This window comes from Orycteropus afer, unplaced genomic scaffold, assembly GCF_000298275.1.
Source record: "Orycteropus afer afer isolate SDZICR_OR568_19922 unplaced genomic scaffold, OryAfe1.0 scaffold00337, whole genome shotgun sequence".
Lineage (NCBI taxonomy): Eukaryota > Metazoa > Chordata > Mammalia > Tubulidentata > Orycteropodidae > Orycteropus > Orycteropus afer.
The window spans coordinates 294,641-316,501 of record NW_006921924.1 but is presented as its reverse complement, the minus strand read 5'-3'; the positions used below and the strand labels follow the sequence as shown (position 1 = coordinate 316,501).

The 21,861-nt window shown below is 39.3% G+C and overlaps 1 protein-coding gene across 1 annotated transcript in view; it reads left to right on the top strand.

Moving 5' to 3' along the window:
• Positions 1-21,861, top strand: part of TENM1 (teneurin transmembrane protein 1) — a 720,277-nt gene that overhangs the window by 556,998 nt on the left and 141,418 nt on the right. The window contains exons 16-18 of the mRNA XM_007952439.2: positions 1,552-1,671; positions 8,061-8,322; positions 10,991-11,258. Coding sequence (XP_007950630.1) covers positions 1,552-1,671; positions 8,061-8,322; positions 10,991-11,258 — 650 coding nt within the window. The remainder of the gene's footprint in view (positions 1-1,551; positions 1,672-8,060; positions 8,323-10,990; positions 11,259-21,861) is intronic.

Here is a 21,861-nt window from a genome sequence, read left to right as displayed (position 1 = left end):
CCCGTAACAGCAGACCAGCTGAAAAATCTCTGCTTAGAATGCCCCAGGGCACTCTTACTAATTGGTGTCTTTGTTGTGTGCCTTCCAGTCAACTCTGACTCACCAGCAACCTTACTGACAGGGTCAAACAGCCCAATAGAGTTTTCTAGGCTATAATCTACACGGAAACAGATAGCCAGGCCTTCTGTCCGGCAGAGCTGCTGGGTGAGTTCGAACTGCCAACCCTTCAGTTAGCAGCCCAGTGCTTAACCATTGTGCCACCAGGGCTCCTTCATAATTGTTAGGCTTCTGGAATTTGTTCCAGCTTATTGGCCAGGCTAGAACTGCAAGTATACACATTTTAGTGGACTATATCCAAAGGGTAGTTTAATGAAATAATATTCTTTAGCAAGGATAAGCCTCATTTGTTTAAAGGGAAAATGTCCTGAAATATTTTATAAGTTAGACAAGAGAAACAGGGTACCATAGTCAGATCATATGTCTCTTTTGCAAATTTTAACTCTTAAAATTCACCTAAGTTTTTTGTTTTTGTTGTTATTTTTCCAGAAAAAAAAAAATTCAGTAGTATGTATCAAGAGCCTTAAAAATGTTCATACCTGCAGATGTAAATGCATAGAAAAGGCACACAACAAACCGATATTAATGATTACCTCTGGGGAGAAGACTAGAACCGTAAGGGATGTGGTCAGCAAGGACTTTAGTCATGGCTCCAGTGTATATTCATGTTTTGATTATTTTAAGTAATATCAATAAACAAAAAATATCCTTCCACAATTAACACTCTCTCCCAAGGAAATAAGAAATTCAATGCAGAAAAAAATCAGACACAAATACATTCCTAAAATAGAGAATGAGTTAAACAAGTTACAGACTATTATTCTAAAGGAATATTAGAACATTAACATGACATATTAAGGAATTTCTAGTTATAATGTACACTGTTTATAGGACAATGGTAACAAAAATAGCAGAATACAGAGCTATATCCTGTTTGATCCCAATTTTTGGTTAAAAAAAAAAAGACACATATACTCTTCGTAAAATGTTATTAGTAGTCATTATTGGTTGGTGTTGGTAAAGAATATTGAATGCACCATGGACTGACAGAAGAACAAATAAATCTGTCCTGAAAGAAGTACAGCCACAATGCTCCTTAGAAGTGAGGAGGACAGGACTTCGTTCTACATGTTTAAGACATATTATCAGGAGGGGCCAGTCCCTGGAGAAGGACATCATGCTTGACAAAGTAGAGGGTCAGTGAAAAAGAGGAAGACCTTTGATGAGATTAATTAACATAGTGGCTGAAGCAATGAGCTCAAACATAGCAATGATTGTGAGAGTGGCACAGGTCCAGGCAATGTTTTCTTCTGTTGTACGTAGGGTTGCTGGGTCAGAACTGACTTGACAGCACCTAAGAACAATAACAACTGGTTGGTGAAATTATTGTTATCTTTATTATACTTGACTATGTTTCCCAAAGTTTCTACAATTTGGCTTCTAGAATCTAGTTTCAACATGCTTTTTATATTTGCCTTTGGTCTTGTGTTGCAGGCGTGCCTGTGTGATTCGAGGCCAAGTGGTGGCTGTAGATGGAACTCCTCTAGTGGGAGTGAACGTTAGTTTCTTGCACCACAGTGACTACGGGTTTACCATCAGTCGGCAAGATGGAAGGTATGTCAATATTACTTCTGATCAATGTGAGGGCCAAATACTGACTTCCATGGGTTAAACCAGAGCTTAAATACTACAGTGATCATAAGCCTGTATTCCTTCCAGCTGTATTTGCTGAATAGAATATTCACTGGTGATGTTTATTTCTTCTATTCTCCATCTAATCCAAACCAAATTTCTCTTCTAACCCTTCACCATTACTCTCAAGTTTCCATTAAACCCTGGCCATGTGGAAAGTTTTTATGATTTGTCTAATTCCAGTTATAAGTATGGCTTCAAAATTCATTGAGATGATGCAGATAATAAGGAGCTATGGACAAGTTAGACTGTTCTTCCATGATAGCTCCAAAATATTTCAGAAATGAAGATTTTCCGAATGTACAGAATTCAACCACATGAAATAAGGCAATTAAAAATATGTGTCCTCCTTAGGGTGCCTATTTGACTAGTGACTGCAATTTAAAAGCATAGACAATCTAACCAGGGAAGCTCTTTATAAAGGGAATTGATGATTTAACCTTAAACACCAACCAGCGTGCTCCCTGAGGACTTCATAAGGTTCTCTGAGACCTGGGAGGCAAAATCGTTAAGTATAATCTTTTCATCCTGAAAAAGGATTTGCTCACAAAAATATTTTTGTTACTGCCATTTAGATAGACATTTGCTCAGAATATTTCAGTCAATAGGCCCACGTGTCTAGCCTAAAGGTACCTATTTATGACTCTCAGGAGCACTGTAATAATGGCTTTGAGGTGCCTTGGTCCCCAGGTGGTTACCCTTACAATGTCTTAACGCATAACAAGCCACTTCAGTACTCCTATAAAGAGACCTGTTGGATTGGAACTTTATCACAGTCTGAGAGACTATCTCATTTCAGGAATCTACAATCAAACCTCATTAATCCTAACCACTTCAGAATTGTTAATTGTTCAACTTGGGCTATGCTGAATTTATTTTTCATTTGCCTGTCAAGAAAATATTTTTACAAAACAGTTTTCAAAGATAATAAGGAAGAGGTTTCACTTACTTAAGAAAACAAACTATGTTTAAGAACTTGAGTAAGTCATATGAATTATTTGTATGGAAATTATATTGCTAATTACTAACTAGCCATCTATTCATTATAACCAACTCAGCAGAACTACTTTGGTAGCAGGTAGTCTGCACATCTATGTATATATATATGAGAACAATAAATACTACATTTCCTTTCAAATATTCCATAATTGGAGCTTTCTACTAATTCAAACGGGCCTTTCACCCAGTTAGACTGAACAATACAATTTTGGTATTTCACTCACAAGTAACTGGTACAAAGCTAGCCTCTCCCTTGCCCAGCGTCTTCCACCACGTTCCAGGAATTGAGAAATGAATATTCCTTTAAATAGAACGTGCTCGCTCTGGGACATTTGATTTCCCATGGAGAACTGATGGGCCCTCAGTATTTTTTAACTTGCATACAAAGGTTTCAGTGAACTATGTGATATTCACAAAAGAATCTTGGTGTCTACAAAGTCTAAAAATTTGTTTCCAGAAAACATTAAAGAGGGAAATTTTTGTTGTTATTTTTGTGTTTTTAGTTTTAAGTAAAATGCCAAGACCCTCCTCCACAGACCTCACTGTAAGAACTAAGTTTATGTAGATGACAGCTACTAGGCAGAATCCCCTCTGGCAATAACTCTCCCCTCAGGCTCCACAAAGGGTGTAAGCACTCAAAGTATGTGTCCCAAATGCCAACCAGACTGTCCCACTGTCATCTCTTGGACATAAAGTGACAGTGTGATGAGAGTTTCCATTTATATATCTCTGCTTGTTGCTACCTCAAATTGAGTAAGTATATTTCAAAAGTAAAAAATCATAAGGAAACTCTACCTGAGGCCAAAAGGACTGTAGAAAGTCTGAGATTAACATTAGATAGCTAGTAGACAGAATGTGATATGAGAGATGCCCAAAAGCAGGCTGTCTCCAAATCTCAATCCCACCCATCTTGCCTCAGTGCCTGTACTGAAGCTCATATTGACACTACTGGTATCACTGCTTTGGGTTAAGCTATTGACTATCCCAAAGTCACTATTAAATGCAAATATTTTATGTGGGATATGAAACTAATTGCATCCATTATCATCCATTTGCATAAGTTTATTGACAACTTTTCCTACAGAACCAGGAAGAATCTAGGTCATGGGACCAAAGTGATATATATAAAACAGAAAGAAGGATGGCAGTGGAAGTCTGGTCGACCTAAAAGTGTGAAAAAATAGATATTAAAATAGAGAAGAGCAAAAGTAGCAGAAAAGGGGAAGGGGCAATTCCAAAGGAAAAACAAATACTTGTATCTATTATATGCTCGACACATTCATAAATGTTATTCAATTTCACCAATGCAACTCTATGAGATAGATATCATTATTATCAGTACTCCCATTTAGCAGATGAGAAATTTCAGGCCCCTAATTTAAGTTGTTTGTTCAAATTAACATAGCTAATAAGTGGTAGAGCCCAAGATTTGAACCCCAAGTAATCCGACACTTACCCTCTATAATTTACCATCTTCAACATATTATATAACAGGTGCTCAGTAAAGGATTGAAAGAGAGCTATTTATAAATTGTTCACCTAGTGATAAGTAAAATCAGCAAAGCAATTACCCTTGAAGGTTCTTGAGAAGCATTAAAGGCCTGATCACTTTGGAAGATGAAGAGAGGGATCCCTCTGATTCTCCTCCAGGCAAGAATTTGTTCATTTGTGGATACCATCAAGGCAGAGATAAGTATTTTGCATTGCCTTCAAGCTTCCATCTATGGACATAGTCTTCCATCTATAGACAGGATTGATCTGACCTATAATGGAATTACAACAGTCTCCAAACAAATCTATCCTCTGCTTTGGACCTTTTATACACACTACCATATGACTTTATAACCTATTCTTAATGATCCATTCCAAAGCATGTGATCTGTGGTAGAGGAAATCCCAAAGAATTAATCATTCAGAGAGCAATTCTATTTGCCATTGGAATAGTTTACATGGATTTTTGGCCACAGAGCCACCCCATATCAATCAGTGAGGCAGCCAAACAGGAGGAATTGGCCTATGTAATTATAGGCGCTGACTAGTCTGAAATCATAGGGCAGGCTGGAAACTCTCAGGCTGCAGTTTTGAGGCAGACTTTCTTCTTCCTAAGGGAAAACTGTTTGCTCTTAAGACCTTTCAACTGATTGGATGAGGCCCACCCACATTATCAAGAATAATATCTTTTACTTAAGGTCAACCACATCTAAAAATAAATACCTCCACTACAACACCTAGATTACTATTGAATTGAATAACTGGGTATGATAGCTCAGCCAAGTTGACACATAAAACTGACCATAACAGGAAACCTGGTAGAAGTTCTCAAGAAAACTTAAAATCTGCTCATAGAGATAATCAAAAGCTGGCCTAGAGGTCATTTAATCTGTTGCTGTTGGGTGCCCTTGAGTTGATTTCAACTCACAGTAACTGTCCCATAGGGTTTTCTAGGCTATAATCTCCAGGGAAGTAGATAGCCATGTCTTTCTTCTGCTGGATGGGTTCAAACCACAAACCTTTGGGTCAGCCACTGGGCATTTAACTGTTGTGGCACTGGGGCTATTTTTGAACTACATTTGAACTACAGAGGAGGAAAGCATATTGTAAGTGTAATAGGGCAAATGGCCTTGATTTGAGAAAGAAGTTGACATTTTTTTTAGTTCCTACTATGTGCCTGACCCTTAAGTCTTTACTTCATCTATTCATTTTCAATAATTAGTAATATTAGCTTCATATTATTAATGAAGAAACTGAAACTCATGGAGACTAAATATGCCAAAACACCAAACTCACTGCCATCAAGTCAATTCTGACCCTTAACGACCCCCACTGGATTTCAGAGGCAGTAAATTTTTACGGAAGTATATTGCCCCATCTTCCTTCTGCAGAGTGGCGGGTGGATTTGGACCGCCAACCTTCTGGTTAGCAGTCAAATGCCTTAGACACTGTGCCACCAGAGGTCCTTATAAGTAGCCCCCAGAAACAAAGTTAGCATGGCAGAACAAGAATTCAAACCCAGGTATGTATGATCCCCAAACCCACATTCTTTCTACAAAACAAGATGGCAGCCATTTTTGTTTAATCTTCTTAGAAGCAGAGAACAATAACCACTGTCTTGGTTATCTAGCACTGCTATAACAGAAATGCCACAAGTGAATGGCTTTAACATACTGAAATTTTCTCTCTCGCAGTTTAAAGAGGCTAGAAGTCCCAATTCAGGGAGTCAACTCTAGGGGAAAGCTTTCTTTCTCTGTTGGCTCGGGGGAAAGGTCTTTGTGTCCTTTCAACATCTGTGGGCCTAGCATTCCTTGGATATTTCCATGTGTCTTGTCATCAACCTACCCCTGGGCCTAGGAGGTTCCCAGCATAGGGACCCTGGGTCCAAAGGACATGCTCCACTCTCAGCTCTTCTTTTTCAGTGATAGTAGTAGTTCCCTCTGTCTCACTTCTTTCTCCTTTTATCTTATACAAGATCAAAGGTGATGCAGTCCACACCCCAGGGAAATTCCCCTTCCATCAGATCAGGGCTGTGACCTGAGTAAGGGTGTTGCATCCCACCCTAATCCCCTGACAAGTGATTGGCTGATCACATCAGATCACCTCATAGGAGATGATTATGTAATTACATAATTGCCAAGTTACATCATTACAAAACTGCTAAACCACTGAGAATCATGGCCCAGCCAAGTTGATACTTATTTTGGGGAGACACAATTCAGTCCATAACACCTGGGTACATACATTCTTGTTGGGATGGTTTATTTTGTTTTTGTTTTCAAATAAATAAGCACTTTAGTTTTGAGGTGAGATTTGGGTGAAGCAAATAAACTTGCCCAAGGACACAGAGTTAAAACAACACAGAATGTGAAGTAGAAGAAAGGTTTCTTGACAGGTAGTATAGGATTTTCTCCACTATAGTTGCCTTAAACCACTCCTGCATTATCATGAATTCAGCCTCTGTGTCATAAAACATAATCCATTTGGATTTCCTTTTTTAGTTGAAACCTAGATTATTTTCTATAGCTGATACAGTTCTTCAAATCCTCTTTTTGGAAACTGCCTTAATATTACAGCTACTTGACTGAAAAATCAACAATAAAAAAGATAGTATTAGCCATCCTTTTTACTGTCCATTTATCTTTATCTGGAAGATTTCTACAACAAGATGCAATTGGTAATACTGTAATAAATATCATAAATGTCATATGAAGGGAGTGGTGAGATGTCCATAATTAAGTCCGATTCCCTATCAGGGCTTTCTATCATTGAAAAAGTGTTTTACAGAAAGATCTTTTTTTAGTGTAGGGAATTGATTACATCTCTCTCTTGTGGATTTAAATTGTTTTGAATATTAAGGAGCATAATATTGGCCTTTATCCATCTTTAAGATATAATGATAATAATTCACTATTAACTTACTTTTATATGGTATTTTATGCTTTTTGAATGCTTTTAAATAGGTTGTCCCAAAGACATCATTACACTTAAAAGAGATGGGAGAACAAGCTAGAGCAGAATGAACTGAAATCTGACTGTTACACTCCAATGCGTTAAGTGTGTCAGATGCCACATGTAGAAATGGAAACAGTTGGCATACAGGACAGATAGTCTTGCTTTGTCAAATACAGAAGACATTGTTGGTGAAGATGGGCAGGAACTATTACGGGCTGTCTTACAAAAGGAAACCAAAAAGGTATTTTAGAGGGAATCAAAAATTCTAAATCTAGGGTCCAAAAAGAATAGTGAGCCTAAGGGCTCCTTTTGTGGAGAGTTCAGGCAAATTTCACTACACGCTTTTCTTCTGCTGGCATCTTTCTCCAAATGCCATCACAAAGACATTATCTGGTTTCTGACACAATGTTTGTGACCCTGAACAAGATATTTAACCTTTTGGAGTGTCACTTTTCATATGTTACATTATAAGAATTTTTTGAGGATGAATAATGCATTATGTGTTAAAGATGCTAGTGAATCTTAAGTGGTTATCTTTCTGTTGTCTCAGGCAACTTAAGGAGTAGCAGTGGTGTTAGACTTGGCTTTGGAGAAATGCATATAATGATCTAGTTTAGGATAATATTTAAATTGGTTTATAACTTCTGGATAAATATCACCTGCTACGGAAATTCTTCTCAGAAGGCTACTGGATAGTGAAAAGAAGTTGGGATAAACATTTAGCTAGAGGGAATTTATAGAGAGTGCAAATGGGTATAGTTGAGTCCCAATAGAAAGAAAGGACACCAAAATCAATCTACTTTTATAACTTTTATTCTATTTTTATTGCTCATTCATTGAAACTGTCTTATATTTTTCCTTCTCAGCTTTGACCTTGTTGCAGTCGGTGGAATCTCTGTCATCTTAGTGTTTGACCGATCACCTTTTCTCTCTGAGAAGAGGACACTCTGGTTGCCTTGGAATCAGTTTATTGTGGTGGAGAAAGTAACCATGCAGAGAGTGGTATCAGACCCACCATCCTGTGATATCTCCAACTTTATCAGCCCAAACCCTATTGTGCTTCCTTCACCACTCACTTCATTTGGAGGATCCTGTCCAGAAAGGGGAACTATTGTTCCTGAGCTCCAGGTGGGTACATTGGCCTTTTTAAATATAGAATTGTAATATCATAAAATAGTCAACAGTACAGAATGACTGAATTCCTTTTACTATTGCTCTTGCCAGCCTTATAACGTACTACCCTTCCTTTATCAAGAGAAGCCTTCAAATGTAGTCACTCTGGTACATATTTGCAGGGTGATTAGCGAGGGCATTTGGGTACTGTCTGTGGCCATAAAACAGAGCTAGATAAACTAGCTTTCATGAGAATTAAACCCCAAAGCTTTACCTAATAAACACTATGCTCTAAAGAACAAAACTATCTGCCTTTATTCTGATAACAGTATGTAGACAATGAGCTTAGACCATTTATGGTTCTACAATTAAAGTTCTTAAGAAATCTGGCTTGTACCTATTGTCTAGTTTAAATCCATTGCCTATTTGAATCCATTGTCTTTGTTCTTAAAAGTCATGAAAGTGTCCTTGTTTATCTGTGTTTCATAAAGGTAGTTTTCAAAACTATAGGTTTTTGTGGGTTTTTTTTTAATGTTTGTTTCTAAGTATGCCAGCTTTATAGTCAGGGAAAGGCGTGTTTTTGAACTTTGAGATTCTTGGATACCAGATTTTTTTTTAATTAAGCATTCAATATTTTCATTTCAATATTAATTCATTCAAATGGCCATCATACAATTCCCTCTCCACATTATAGAAATATTTCAATGATAGATAAATGTGGGAGCCCCCAAAATAGACTCATAAGTCTAACAGATCTAGAACTCAAGAAGTATACCCAAGAAGAGGTAAATGAACACTACAAAATAGAGTTGGTTTTTCTTCCATCACAATATCCCCACCAGCTATTAGCAGTGCCCAGAGGTTACCACTTGTGAAAAACTTGTATAGGAAAAGGAGCTCAAAAAATTGTCCCTCCTGTCTTTTTTGTTGTTTTTCCTTGGAAAGGAAGAAAAAAAAAAAAAAAGACAGTATTTAAAGAGTACATTTGATTGGTACACCAATCTTTCACAGATGTGATTAGCAAGTATGGGTGTTCTTTCAGTGCTAAGTTTTCAAAATTATCTAGAATTGTGTGTTCTCTTAGGGAAATTAAATACTAAAGTGCTAAATGCTACATAGTCCTTCACTATTGTTTTTCTGCCACCATCTAAGAATACAGAGCTGATGAGCGATTCTGGTATCAAACAGCTAACGTCAAATAGCTCATGTAGAGGAAGAAAAACTAGACAAACAGCAGACAAGAGGGATGGGTATCCCCAGAAATAGGAGAATGATTCGAAATCCTGGACAATAAGTGATCCTGTGTGTTTAACAATCAGTTCTGTTGTGTGCACTGGTTTGGAAGAGAAAGAGGGAACAAGGTTCTGAACTAAAATTGAATGAGGGCATGAAAATATCCTCACTATTCATGTCATCTTAAATGTGTTCATTGGGATGGGCTCTTTCTTCAGCTGTTATGAAAGACGAAAGGCACAGAACACAAGACTTAGTTTTGGTGACCACTATTGGTGACCTTCTGGTGGTGTAGTGAGTAAGACATTTGACTGCTACCCAGAAGGTCAGTGGTTCAAACCACCAGCTGCTCCACAGGAAGATGAGACAATCTACTTCCATAAAGATTTACAGCCTTAGAAACCCAACTGGGGGTCACTATGAGTCAGAATTGACTCAATGGCAGTGGGTTTGTTTGTTTGTTTGTTTTTGGTTTATTTGTTGTTTAACTGGTAGTGTAGTGCCTAAGGCACTTGACTGCTAACCAGAAGGCTGGTGGTTCAAACCCACCAGCCACTCCTCGGAAGGAAGACTGGGCAATCTATTTCCGTAGTGATACTGCCTCGGAAACTTAAGGAGGGGTCACTGTGAGTCAGATCCGACTCGATGGCACATAACAACAACAACATGTTAATAACCAAGTAAGTAATGGCAATTAATTAAAGAAGCCAAATAGTAGTAGTTTCACTCTGAGAACAGTGTTCAGTATAAAATTTGCAAAGGAGTTAATAGGAATTATTTGCTGCCCTGTCACAGGTGCCAACTTGGAAAAACTTGTTCTCAGCTATTGGTACATCTAGGCATAGAGAAATATGAAAGCAAAATTTGATTAAAGATTTGGCTCTTGGGGTCATTCCAAAGTTTCAAAGAAGACAAGTTTGATGGCATCAGTAAAGATTAATTCTAGGGAAACTGTAATCTTTGTCATAAAATATCACTTGCTGGGCCTGCTTCTGGAGTCCTTCCTCTTAGCCTAGCCTGAATAAGGATTACAGCAATGGCTTTGTGATATATGGCTTGACACCAAACAAGATTTTGTATATGTATGTATAAGAAATAGACCCCTTAATGGAGCCCATAGCACTGAATTGCTTGACATTCAGCAGTGTGATCTTTCCAACTCCTAAGCAATTTTTGGAATGCTGTTGAAAACATGAAATTATTCTTTTCAGTCTTCCCTGGCAGGGGAAAGGGGAGAGCAATCATCAAGGTCAGCTGGACTTCTTGTCCTCATGCAGATTTGGAGCAAAATTCACAACCTGTGGTCACAAAACCTTACAAAGATTTGAGAAAAAAAAATGCCTTGATATGCATACATCCCTTTAATCATATTTCTAAGACAACAACACATTCAATCTCCTTGACTATCTGTGACCACTGATAAGAGCCCATTTGTCTTTTCTTCTTTCAGGTTGTACAAGAGGAGATCCCCATTCCTTCCAGCTTTGTGAGGCTGAGTTATTTGAGCAGCCGTACCCCCGGGTATAAAACCTTGCTACGGATCCTTCTGACACATTCAACAATTCCTGTGGGGATGATAAAAGTACACCTCACAGTAGCTGTGGAAGGGCGACTCACACAGAAATGGTTTCCTGCTGCAATTAATCTCGTCTACACATTTGCCTGGAATAAGACTGACATCTATGGACAGAAGGTTTGGGGCCTGGCAGAAGCTTTGGGTATGTTGAACCAATTCTATGTAGCATAGTAGTGTTATGATCACAAAAGAGAAAATGCTAGTTGCATATTAATTGTGTTTGGAATAATTATGGGGTTTCTTCTGTTTAAAGGATCTAAGGCATTTTTCATTTAACACTCCCTTTGGGTCTGTTTAGAGTTCCCTTTTGACACACTTTTGCTTCAAAATGATTTTGGTTCCCCTTTCATGATGGCTGCATACCAGTAGAATCACACACTATCTGACTTATAACTGTCTGCAAAGCTGAATGTTGCCTTCTAACTGTGACCTTTGGTGTGGCATTCTTTGGGCCACATTTTTGGATCTGACATTTAGACTGTCATTTCCACTTAGAAACTACAAAATTCTAACTTATAGGCATCTCCACTTATTATCTCTTATGTCTAAGATGGTTAGACTCCATTAACTTGTTACTTCAGTAGGTTAAATAAAAAATCATTCTGCCTTCCTTTTCCTTTTGATTTTCTGTAATCTTAAGACTTTAAAGCCTAGAATCTTTCAGAGAGCAGGGACCTTAAGAGGCCCTTTGGGCCTACAGTTTTCAGATACTCAATTCTCTCAGATGAATAACATTTTTAAAAAACTTGAGACGGACATACTTGTCAACTTTTTGTTTTCCCAAGTAAGAATATTTTTTAAAGAAAACCAAAAAAGAACACCGTGATCTACTATTTTATAAAACAGGGATACCATAAGTCTAAGGAATGAAAATAGTCTGTTCTAAGAAATGGGGGTAAACAACCTAACAAGACAACAATGACAAAGAGCAAAGACATTGATGTCTTTATTTCTCTCACTGTGTGGAACAGTGAAAACTTCCTTAGGAACTTGGCACAAGTCTATAGGCTCACAATTGGGAGCCATTGATCCTGATGCTTTCAGGCAGTATCTCATGGAAACCACCTTTGAACAAATGAGAAGACTATTATTAAAGCTCTCCAGAGGAGATGTTTTTTACGTCCTCCCTTGGAAGTCTCTATCACAGTACAACTCCAATGTAGCTGACCTATATTTCTTAAAAAGAAAAAAAAAGTCACTGCCATCAAATTGGATCTGACTCATAGTGACCCCTCCTAGGGTTGCTGAGGCAGTATCACTACGGAAGTAGATTGCCCAATCTTCCTTCCGAGGAGTAGCTGGTGGGTTTGAACTGCCAGCCTTCTGGTTAGCAGTCAAATGCCTTAGACACTATGCCACCAGACTTTCCTTATTTCTTAGACTACCAAAAAAAAAAAAAAAAAAAACCCAAGCCCACTGCCGTTGCCATGGAGTCATTTTCAAGTCGTAGTGACCCTACAGGACAGAGTAGAACTGTCTGATAGGGTTGCCAAGGCTGTCAATCTTTACGGAAGCGGACTGCCATATCTTTCTCCCGCAGGTTTGAACCGCCGACCTTTTGGTTAGCAGCCAAATATTTGGATAAGAGAGATCCAGTGCACACTTTCACCACTTTCCCCAAATGCAAAACTAGAGTAAATATCACAATCAGGATATTGACATTGATACAGTAAAGCTATGCAACATTTTCCCATCACAGTGAGCCTTGCTATTGCACTTTTGTAGCCACACCTACTCCCCTTTCACACCCACTCCTCTCCTTAACCACTGGCAACCACTAATCTGTTCTCTATTTCTATAAATTTGCAATTAAAAGAATATATACCTAGGACCATACAGTATGTAACCTATTGGGATTGACAGCAGTGAGTTTATATAGCTACAGTAATTAAGACATTGCAGGAGTGATAAAAGCCCACTGCCATTGAGTCGATTCTGACTCATAGTGTCCCTATAGGACAGAATAGAACTGCCCCATAGGGTTTCCAAGTCCGTAACCTTTATAGAAGCAGACTGCCTCATCTTTCTCCTGCAGAGCAGCTGGTAGGTTTGAACTGCTGACCTTTTGCTTAGCAGCCGAATGCTTTAACCACTGCACCACCAGGGCTCCAGTGTGCCACTTAGACTACATTTCTTCTCATTCTTTTCAGAGGAAAATATGGAAAGGAAAAAAAAAAACAGATGAATGACACTTCTCTGCCCAAGTGGCCCTCACATATTTAAATAATTAACTCATCTGTGTTGGACTCTGTGAGCATTCAAGGAACAGGTTCTGATCTCTGAAGTTAATGAGGAGTTATAGTAAAGACAGATGGGAAAGTAAGAAAGAACAGGAAACAGGATCAGCAGCTTCAAAGGCAGACCTCACAGAACTGCAGCCCTGTTCAGGATACATTGTAGTTCTAGAAGACCACCGTCCTCTCTGTCAACTCGGCAACTGCTTTACCAAGTTGTCCCCTCCGCAGCTTCCCACAGTGGTAACTCAGCCATACTGATAGCGGAGTTCATCTATTCGCCTACCATGCTATCTGCCCTCTTTCTCCCTGAGCATCTCACATGCTGTGGTCTGCTGATTTGCTCTGTACCTTGCACTCAGATTCCCCTTAGGGAGAACACTAGATTGTGTCAGCCAGTCACTATACAGTATAGAACACCTCTATAAGGCAGAACTCTGCGGTTAGACTAACTCCTACTGAGGTTGCTGGCCAGCCTGCAGAGTCCTGCTCAATCCCTGTTCCAATGGCTACCAAGAGAACCACTCTGGAGCCAGACTCCATCCCTGGGTTCAAATCATCCCTTCTTTACTTATTAGGGAGCTCTGGTGGCGTAGTGCCTAAGGCATTTGACTGCTAACCAGAAGGAGGTTCAAACGCATCAGCCACTCCTCAGAAGGAAGGTTGGACGATCTGCTTTTGTAGTGATATCACCTTGGAAACCCAAGGAGGGGTCGCCATGAGTCCAATCTGACTCAATGGCAGTGAGGTTTTTTTTTTTTTTTTGGTTTTACTTACTAGATGCATGACATTGGGTCAATTACTTAGTCTCTGAGTACCACAGTTTCTCCATTTAGAAAGTGGGTGTCATAAATAGTACATTACAATGGGTTCGTTATTATATGAGAATTAAATGAGATAAATGATATAAAGTACTTGACACATGGTAACTAACACATGTTAGTTGCTGGGATTATTATTTTAATTTTGCTGTGGCTAGGGTGTTGGGATCGTAAGGTATAAAGCACGGAGACTAGGCAGATGTCTGTTGCTTCTCTAAGAAGAGGCTGTAGGTATGACAGGTAGGCACTCACTCTGTTAGTCGTTTTTCATTTGCCATCCCTGCCCCCCCCCACACACACACACAATCTTTTTCTCTAAGATTCTGGCTTCTATCGACTGCACTGAGTAGATGACTCCTTTTACCTCCAACTTCCCATTTGACTTGGCCAATGGGTGACACCAACCGGAGATTAGAGGTTGGAAGGAGAGAGAGACCAGGGTATTTCTCCCTATCCATGCTTCGCTACTTCACATGAAGTGCTGGCAGTGACTACATTCGAAGATGGCAGCTCCTGTTGAGTAGCCCCCTTTTCCCTATCCCCAAGCTTTCTCTGGCTTCTGCAGCATCATTCCCTCCCCTTGTCCCTGTAGGGCTAAAAGGCTTCTCACTGTTGCCAGTCTCCGAGTGGGTCATCATCCCTTGTTGAGTTCCTTAGCTCTGCCCATGCCTCTGTAAATAGTCCCTTTGTTCAGTTCTCTTCAGTGAACTCTTGTAAGTGAGACATCTGATTCCTGCTGTGACTCTCACTGATACGTACTCAAAACCTCCGTCGCCTCTTCCTCTTGCAGGATATTATCCTGCAGCATTTACTTCATTATGTGGAATAATCCAAAATTCATCTAATTTTTCTTTGTAGATTTTTGTTATCCAATTCTTTATGACCCTCCTCAGGGTCCTTGCTGGCTTCCGCCCCCCAAACACTCCCCCCCCCCATTTTTTAAGTTGTGACATCTAGAAGTTTATGTAGAGCTGACAGGTACAGTAACTAGTAATCGTTGCCTATTAGGTCTCACACAAATGCAGTTCAAAGTCACTTTTTCTAAGTAACAGCTTTATTGAGATATAATTCAAATACCATAAAGTTCACCCTTTTAACGTGTACAAGTATGTGGATTTTAGTATATTCACAAGGTTTTACAGCCATCATTACTAGTTTCAGAACTTTTTATTCACTTCCAAAGGTAATCTGTACCCATTAAGCAGTCACTCCCCATCCTCCCTTTCCCTTACTCCCTGGCAACCACTTTCTGTCTCTATGTATTTGCCTACTCTGGATATTTCAAATGAATAGTATCATACAATGTGGTCTTTTGTGACTAGTTTCTTTCACTAGCCATAGTTTCATCTACATTGTAGCATGGAATGGTACTTCACTCCTTTTTATTACAGTAATATTCTATTGTATGGCTGTACCATATTTTGTTTGTTCATTCACAGTTGATGAGCATTTAAGTTGTTTCCACCTTTGGACAATTCTGAATATGAACATTCTTTTACAAAGATCTCATTGAACATCTGTTTTCAGCTCTTTGGGGTCTATACCTAGAACTAGAATTGCTGGACCAGATGACAATTCTATTTTTAACTTTTTGAGAAACCTCCAAATGATTTTCCAAAATGGCTGTATCATTTTATCAACCTCACTTTATTTATAAGATGTGTTAAATAACTTCCTTTTAAATAATTCTAGTGCTAGAGATTCTAAAGTCTCCTTCCTTATTCTAGTTAAGCAGCCATAATGACTTACTTTCTAAGGTGTCCATGGATAACTGAATAAACAACTAAAACTCAAAGAGAAGCAGACTTTCTAGTACAGGCAGCAGTACTGAAGCCTTCATTCCTGTTGTTTGCTTATGGGTATCAGTTTGCTTTCTATTTCTAAAATTGTGTTCTTGGTCAAAAGTTCCTCAAGCAATCCAACTATTTCTGTTAGTTGTCATCTAGTCAGCTCATGGTGACCTTACGTATAACAGAATGAAACAATGCCCAGTCCTGTGCCATTTGCATGTTCTTTGATATGTTTGAGCTCATTGTTGAGATAGGTGGTGGATTCCATCTATAAAATGGCCTTAATTAGGATGCTTAAAAACTATCGTGTTGGTTCCTTTTTAAGGTCAATAACAGTAATAAAAGCAAGAGACGATGAAAAAGCAAAAACCCAAACCAGTTACTGTCAACTCCAGTGCATGGTGACCCCGTGTGTTTTAGAGCAGAACTGCACTCCATAGGGTTTTCATGACGGTGACCTTCCAAGAGCAGATAGATACTCACTGCCATCGAGTCAGATCCGACCCATAGTAACCCCTCCTTGGGTTTCTGAGGTGATATCAGTATGCAAGTAGATTGCTCAACCTTCCTTCCGAGGAGTGGCTGGTGGGTTTGAACCGCCAGCCTTCTGGTTAACAGTCAAGTGCCTTAGGCACTAGGCCACCAGAGCTCCCCAAGAGCAGATGGCCAGGCCTTTCTTCCAAGGAACCTGTGGTGGGTTTGAACCACCACCCTTTCAGTTAGCACCCCAGCACCTAACCATTTGCACCACCCAGAAAGTCCAAGAGACAATGAACTCACCGAGAAATGTCCAAAGAGGAAGGAAAAAATGTGCACTTGGGGACACAATTTTTAGAGTGGAGAAAAGAAAGTATCAAGGCTCCTGAAGAAAACAGTTAAAATAATTGCAGGTGTGGTACCTAGGATGGAGTATGAATTATTTTTGTTATAGGAAATATTCCTAGTACCTTCATTGTAGTTTTCAAGTATTTAAGCCAAAAGCCAAACCCACTGCCATCGAGTTGATTCTGACTCATGGCAATCCTGTAAGACAGAGTAGAACTGCTCCCTAGGGTTTCCAAGGCTGTAAATTTTTATGGAAGCAGTATGCTTCTTCTTTCACCCATGGAGTGGATGTGGGTTCAAACTGTAGCCTTTTTGACTAAGTGTTGAATGCTTTAACTATTGTGCCACCAGAGCTCTTTTTCAAGTAGTTAAAGGGATTTTATTTATTTACTAGGTGATTTCCGTCTCCATCTCCGTGGAGACTAGGAATTTTCTGACAGTGGGAAAGTATTAGAACAGGTGGTAGAATGACTACCCTGAAGATGCACTGCAGCCCCTTAAGAACACAACAGACAATGAATGGTTTAGGCAATAAATGGATAAAGACAACATGATCAAATATGTGGCCATCGAGCTGATATATCATTTAATAGGTATGAATGAATTGAAAGAAAGAAAGGGAGGGAGAAAGGGAAGAAGGAAATAAGGTTTTATTTGTTCTCCTGATCATATTCAATAGTCCCTTAACTGATGTAGAAGTAGCTCTGGTGGTGCAGTGGTTAAGGCATTTGACTGCTAACCAAAAGGTCAGTGGTTCAAACCTACCAGCTACTCTGCAAGAGAAAGATGAGGCAGTCTGCTTCCGTAAAGATTTGTTGTTGTTATTGTTGTTGCGTGCTGTTGAGTCAGACCCAACTCATAGCAACCCCTCCTTGGGCTTCCAAGGCAGTATCACTATGGAAGTAGATTGCCCCATCTTCCTTCTTAGGAGTGGCTGGTGGGTTTGAACTGTCAGCCTTCTGTTTAGCAGTGAAATGCCTTAGGCACTACGCTATCAGAGCTTCCTGTCTTAGAAATCCAATGGAGGTCCCTATGAGTCAGAATCGATTTGATGGCAATGAGTTTGGTTTGGTTTTGTTAACTGATGTGGAAAGAAACAGAATAAATATTTTACCAGATACAACAATGGTGCTATACATAACACTTGACACTCGTCAAATTTCCTTTGGGTTCAGAAATCCTAGTATTATCTTTTGATAAAAAGAATAACGCCCCCCCCCAAAAAAAAAGATGTCCACTGCTATTACAGTGGCCAGTTTTTTCAGAAGTGGATGGCCCTGTCCTTCTTCCCAGTCTGTCTTCATCTGAAAGCTCCACTGAAAGCCATCCACCTTAAGTGACCCTGCTGGCATTTGAAATACCAGTGCTATTCCTTCAGCCTCACAGCAACATGCAAGCCATCACAGTATGACAAACTGGCAGACAAGTGGTGGCTGTAATGATGGTCTCAAGCATAGCCAAGATTGTGAGGTTGTTTCATTCTGTTGTACACAGGTTTGCTATGAATCGGAGCTGACTTGATGGCACCTAACAACAATAACAACAGCAAAGATGTCCACATCCTAATCCCCAGAATCTATGAATATGTGGCATTACATGGCAAAAGGAATTAAGGCTGCAGATGGAATTAAGATTGGTATTCAGCTGACCTTAAGATAACTCACTGTCGTTGAGTCAGTCTTGACTCATAGCGACCCCTCCTTAGGTTTCCAAGGCAGTATCACTACGGAAGTAGATTGCCCAATCTTCCTTCCGAGGAGTGTCTGGTGGGTTTGAACTGCCAGCCTTCTGTTTAGCATTCAGATGTCTTAGGCACTATGCCACCAGAGCTCCTAAGATAGGGAGATTTATTGGGAATTTTCTGGGTGGGCCTAATGTAATCATAAAGGTCCTTAAGTAGAAGGAGGCAGAAGAGGAGGTTAGAGTTGAAGGGAGATAAAACTACAGAAGAAAAGAACAGAAAGATACAACACTGCTGACTCTGAAAACGGAGGAATTGAGCTAGAAGCCAAGAAATGAGTGGCCTCTAGAAGCTGGAAAAGACAAGGAAATGGTGTCTCCTTTAGAGCCTCGAGAAGGAGCACAGCCCTTCTGCCACTTTGATTTTAGCTCAGTTACACCCATTTTCAGACTTCTAACCTCCTTAAATGTAAGGTGATAAATTTGTGTTGTTTTAAGCCTTTAAGTTTGTGGTAATTTGTTACTGCAGTGACAGGAAGCTAATACAAGCCTTGAACAACATTCATATGGTCCCAATCAGAGTAAGGATTTTAGGTTAAAACTAAAAAGGTCCCCCATTCTTCTTCCTTTCCTACCAGCTAAATATGAATCTCTGACCCACTCATTTCTGGGCGATGGAAGAGGGGTTCAGGTTTAAACAGGTTAGGTTTGAAGTGATGCTAAATAGCTAAGTGAGAATACTCACATAGTTTAAAGTGCAGAAAGCTTGTTTCTCACATAATTCAGCTGTGGGTAATTGGTGTGATCTCCAAGGCCAATCGTGTGGCAAAAGAAGAATAGAGTGGTAAGGAACAGCCAAAAGGAAAAAAAAAAAAAAAAAAAGGCATGTTTAAGATCCTAAGGTATTGCACCATTTTGTAAATAATGACACAGACTCCCCACTGGAGGGGTAATACCAGAGTGAATAAATTTGTAACAGAGGTTGTGAGAACTCCTTCCTGGGAGAAGTATCAATGGCAGCTGATAAGATTGATTAATCCGAGTGCAATATTGATCAAGTGAAAGAAAAGTCAAATCACCCCCAGGGTCCTAGTACAAACGCCACAATCATTACTTCATCCGGCTGAAAGATTTTGTTGTCTAATGCATAGACAAGACACCCCTGCTAAAAACTCCATGTGAACATTTGAAATAATTTGGCCTTAAAGCTGTATTCTCTGGCTCTAAATAAGGTCTGATGTCTGGAAATCATTGTATTTTATTTGGTTCTTTCCCAACTCTGCTACTTGCAAAACAATGTAAAAAAAAAAAAAATCATTATTGTTAAGTTCACCGTGCTGTTAAAATTCTAGAGAAGGCTTATTTAATTTGACAAACTGGCTTGTTCAGGGGCTCTGATGTGCATTCATTATGTGAATTTTGTCAAAATAATTCCCTATGTCCGCCTGTGTCCGCATACATTATCAATATGTAACAATGCATTCTGCTTGGTCTTCATTTTAATTAAATTAAATTACAGCACTTTAGAGTCCTGGAAGTTCAGGAAATCAGCCATCTGCCTTTAGTAGCACCACTATAAACAATTCTGTTTTTCTTCAAGGTTATTGGCAACAACAATTGCATAATTATTTAGTACAGTAGTTTGGCAAGAAAGAGTGGTGTTTCAGGGAGAAGTAGACTTACTAAAGGTTCACTATACATAGGAGTCTGTCTAAATTGTGTTAGAGAGAAACAAGGGAACATTAATAGTAATAGGTGCTAAGCTACGGTTGCTTTGTGCACACAAAACATTCCTGAGAACGGTGCTTTAGTGTTCATAAATTTCCCTTCAGTAAAACCTAAGCAGGCTGGGCAGCCACAAAAATAGCATCCACTGAATATTTTAATAATAAATGAGTAGTGCTTTACAATTTGAAAAGTACTTTCACATACATTATCTCATTTTAATCCTTAGTACATTCCTGCCTGGTAAGCACAGAAGGATTAATACGATCATCATTTTACAGAGGGGGAAACTGAGGTTTGGCAAGGGTTAAGTGACAGAGTATGAAGATTCAAACTCGGGTCACCCAGTCCTGAGTTCTCTATGCCTTTCACTCCTTTCTGTCTGAACTAAAGTGACCAACACACCTCTCAGAGTGCCCAGTTCAATGCCCCAGTGGCTTTTGGTCAAAGGAGCTAGCAGAGATAATAATCTTTCATCATTTCTCTACACTTGTGAATTGAGAGCAGAGCTGTTTTATCCATTCCACTTTATAGGCGTAGTGCCAAGGATATGAGTTTTTCAAGGACTTACAAAAATGTTTGCAACCTGAGAAATAAAATGTATTGGCCCAAAAACATGAAAAGAAAACCAGAAAATTAACATTAATAAATATTTAAACAAACATCTGCAAGATGGAGAATTATGTCAGCTAGTCAATTGCAACTTAATTCCCACACTTACATATGGAATATGTTTAGTGTGCAATATGGATCATGTCCATTTTAATATGTCTGACAAGATGGGAGATGGGGCCTCTGAAAAGCAAGAGTGCCTGAGGTCTACCAAGGTTTTAAAATGACCCAGACTGATGCTCTGATAAGCAAATGGTTTGTGCCATTTCAAAATGCTGATCACACCTCTTGGTAAATTGGGAAAATCATTTGGTGAGGCGCAATAAACACTAGTTTTGAAAAATGGAATAGAGTGGAATGGAATGGAACAAAAGTGAACAGACAAGATGAGAAGAGAAAATATTAGACTGTGATGCTAATAAGAGTATTGATTTAAACAACTTCTATTTCAGTAATATGTTTGTGTCTCCTCCTGTGTATTCTGCATCACCATTAATAAATAGTATTTCTTATTATGACTCTCAGGCATAAAAGTTAAAAACCATTGGTAAGGTGATAAAGTTGAAAGATGGAGAAATGATTTACCAAACCGCATGACTTCTTTTCCAAGTCAGTATTTGTGACTGTTCTTGCCACCCAGTCTTCTCTACTAACCCATTTCTGGGTATTATGGAGTTATCCCTTCAGGACTGAGCGATCAAATAATTTATTATTTAAACCAGGACACTTTTGAACTGAAAGGAGACACTGTTAGTAATTACACCTGGACAACATGTTGTTCTTCTTAGGTGCTGTCAAGTCAGCTCCGACTCATAGCAACCCTGAGTACAACAGAACAAAACACTGCTCGTTCCGGCTCCAGCCTCACAATCCTTCTTATACCTGAGCCCATTGTTGCAGCCACTGTGTCAATCCATCTCATTGAGGACCGTCCCCTTTTTCACTCACCCCTACTTTACCAAGCATGATATCCTTCTCCAAGGAATGGTCCCTTCTGACAACATGACTGAAGTAGGTGACACCAAGTCTAGCCATTCTCATTTCCAAGGAACATTCTG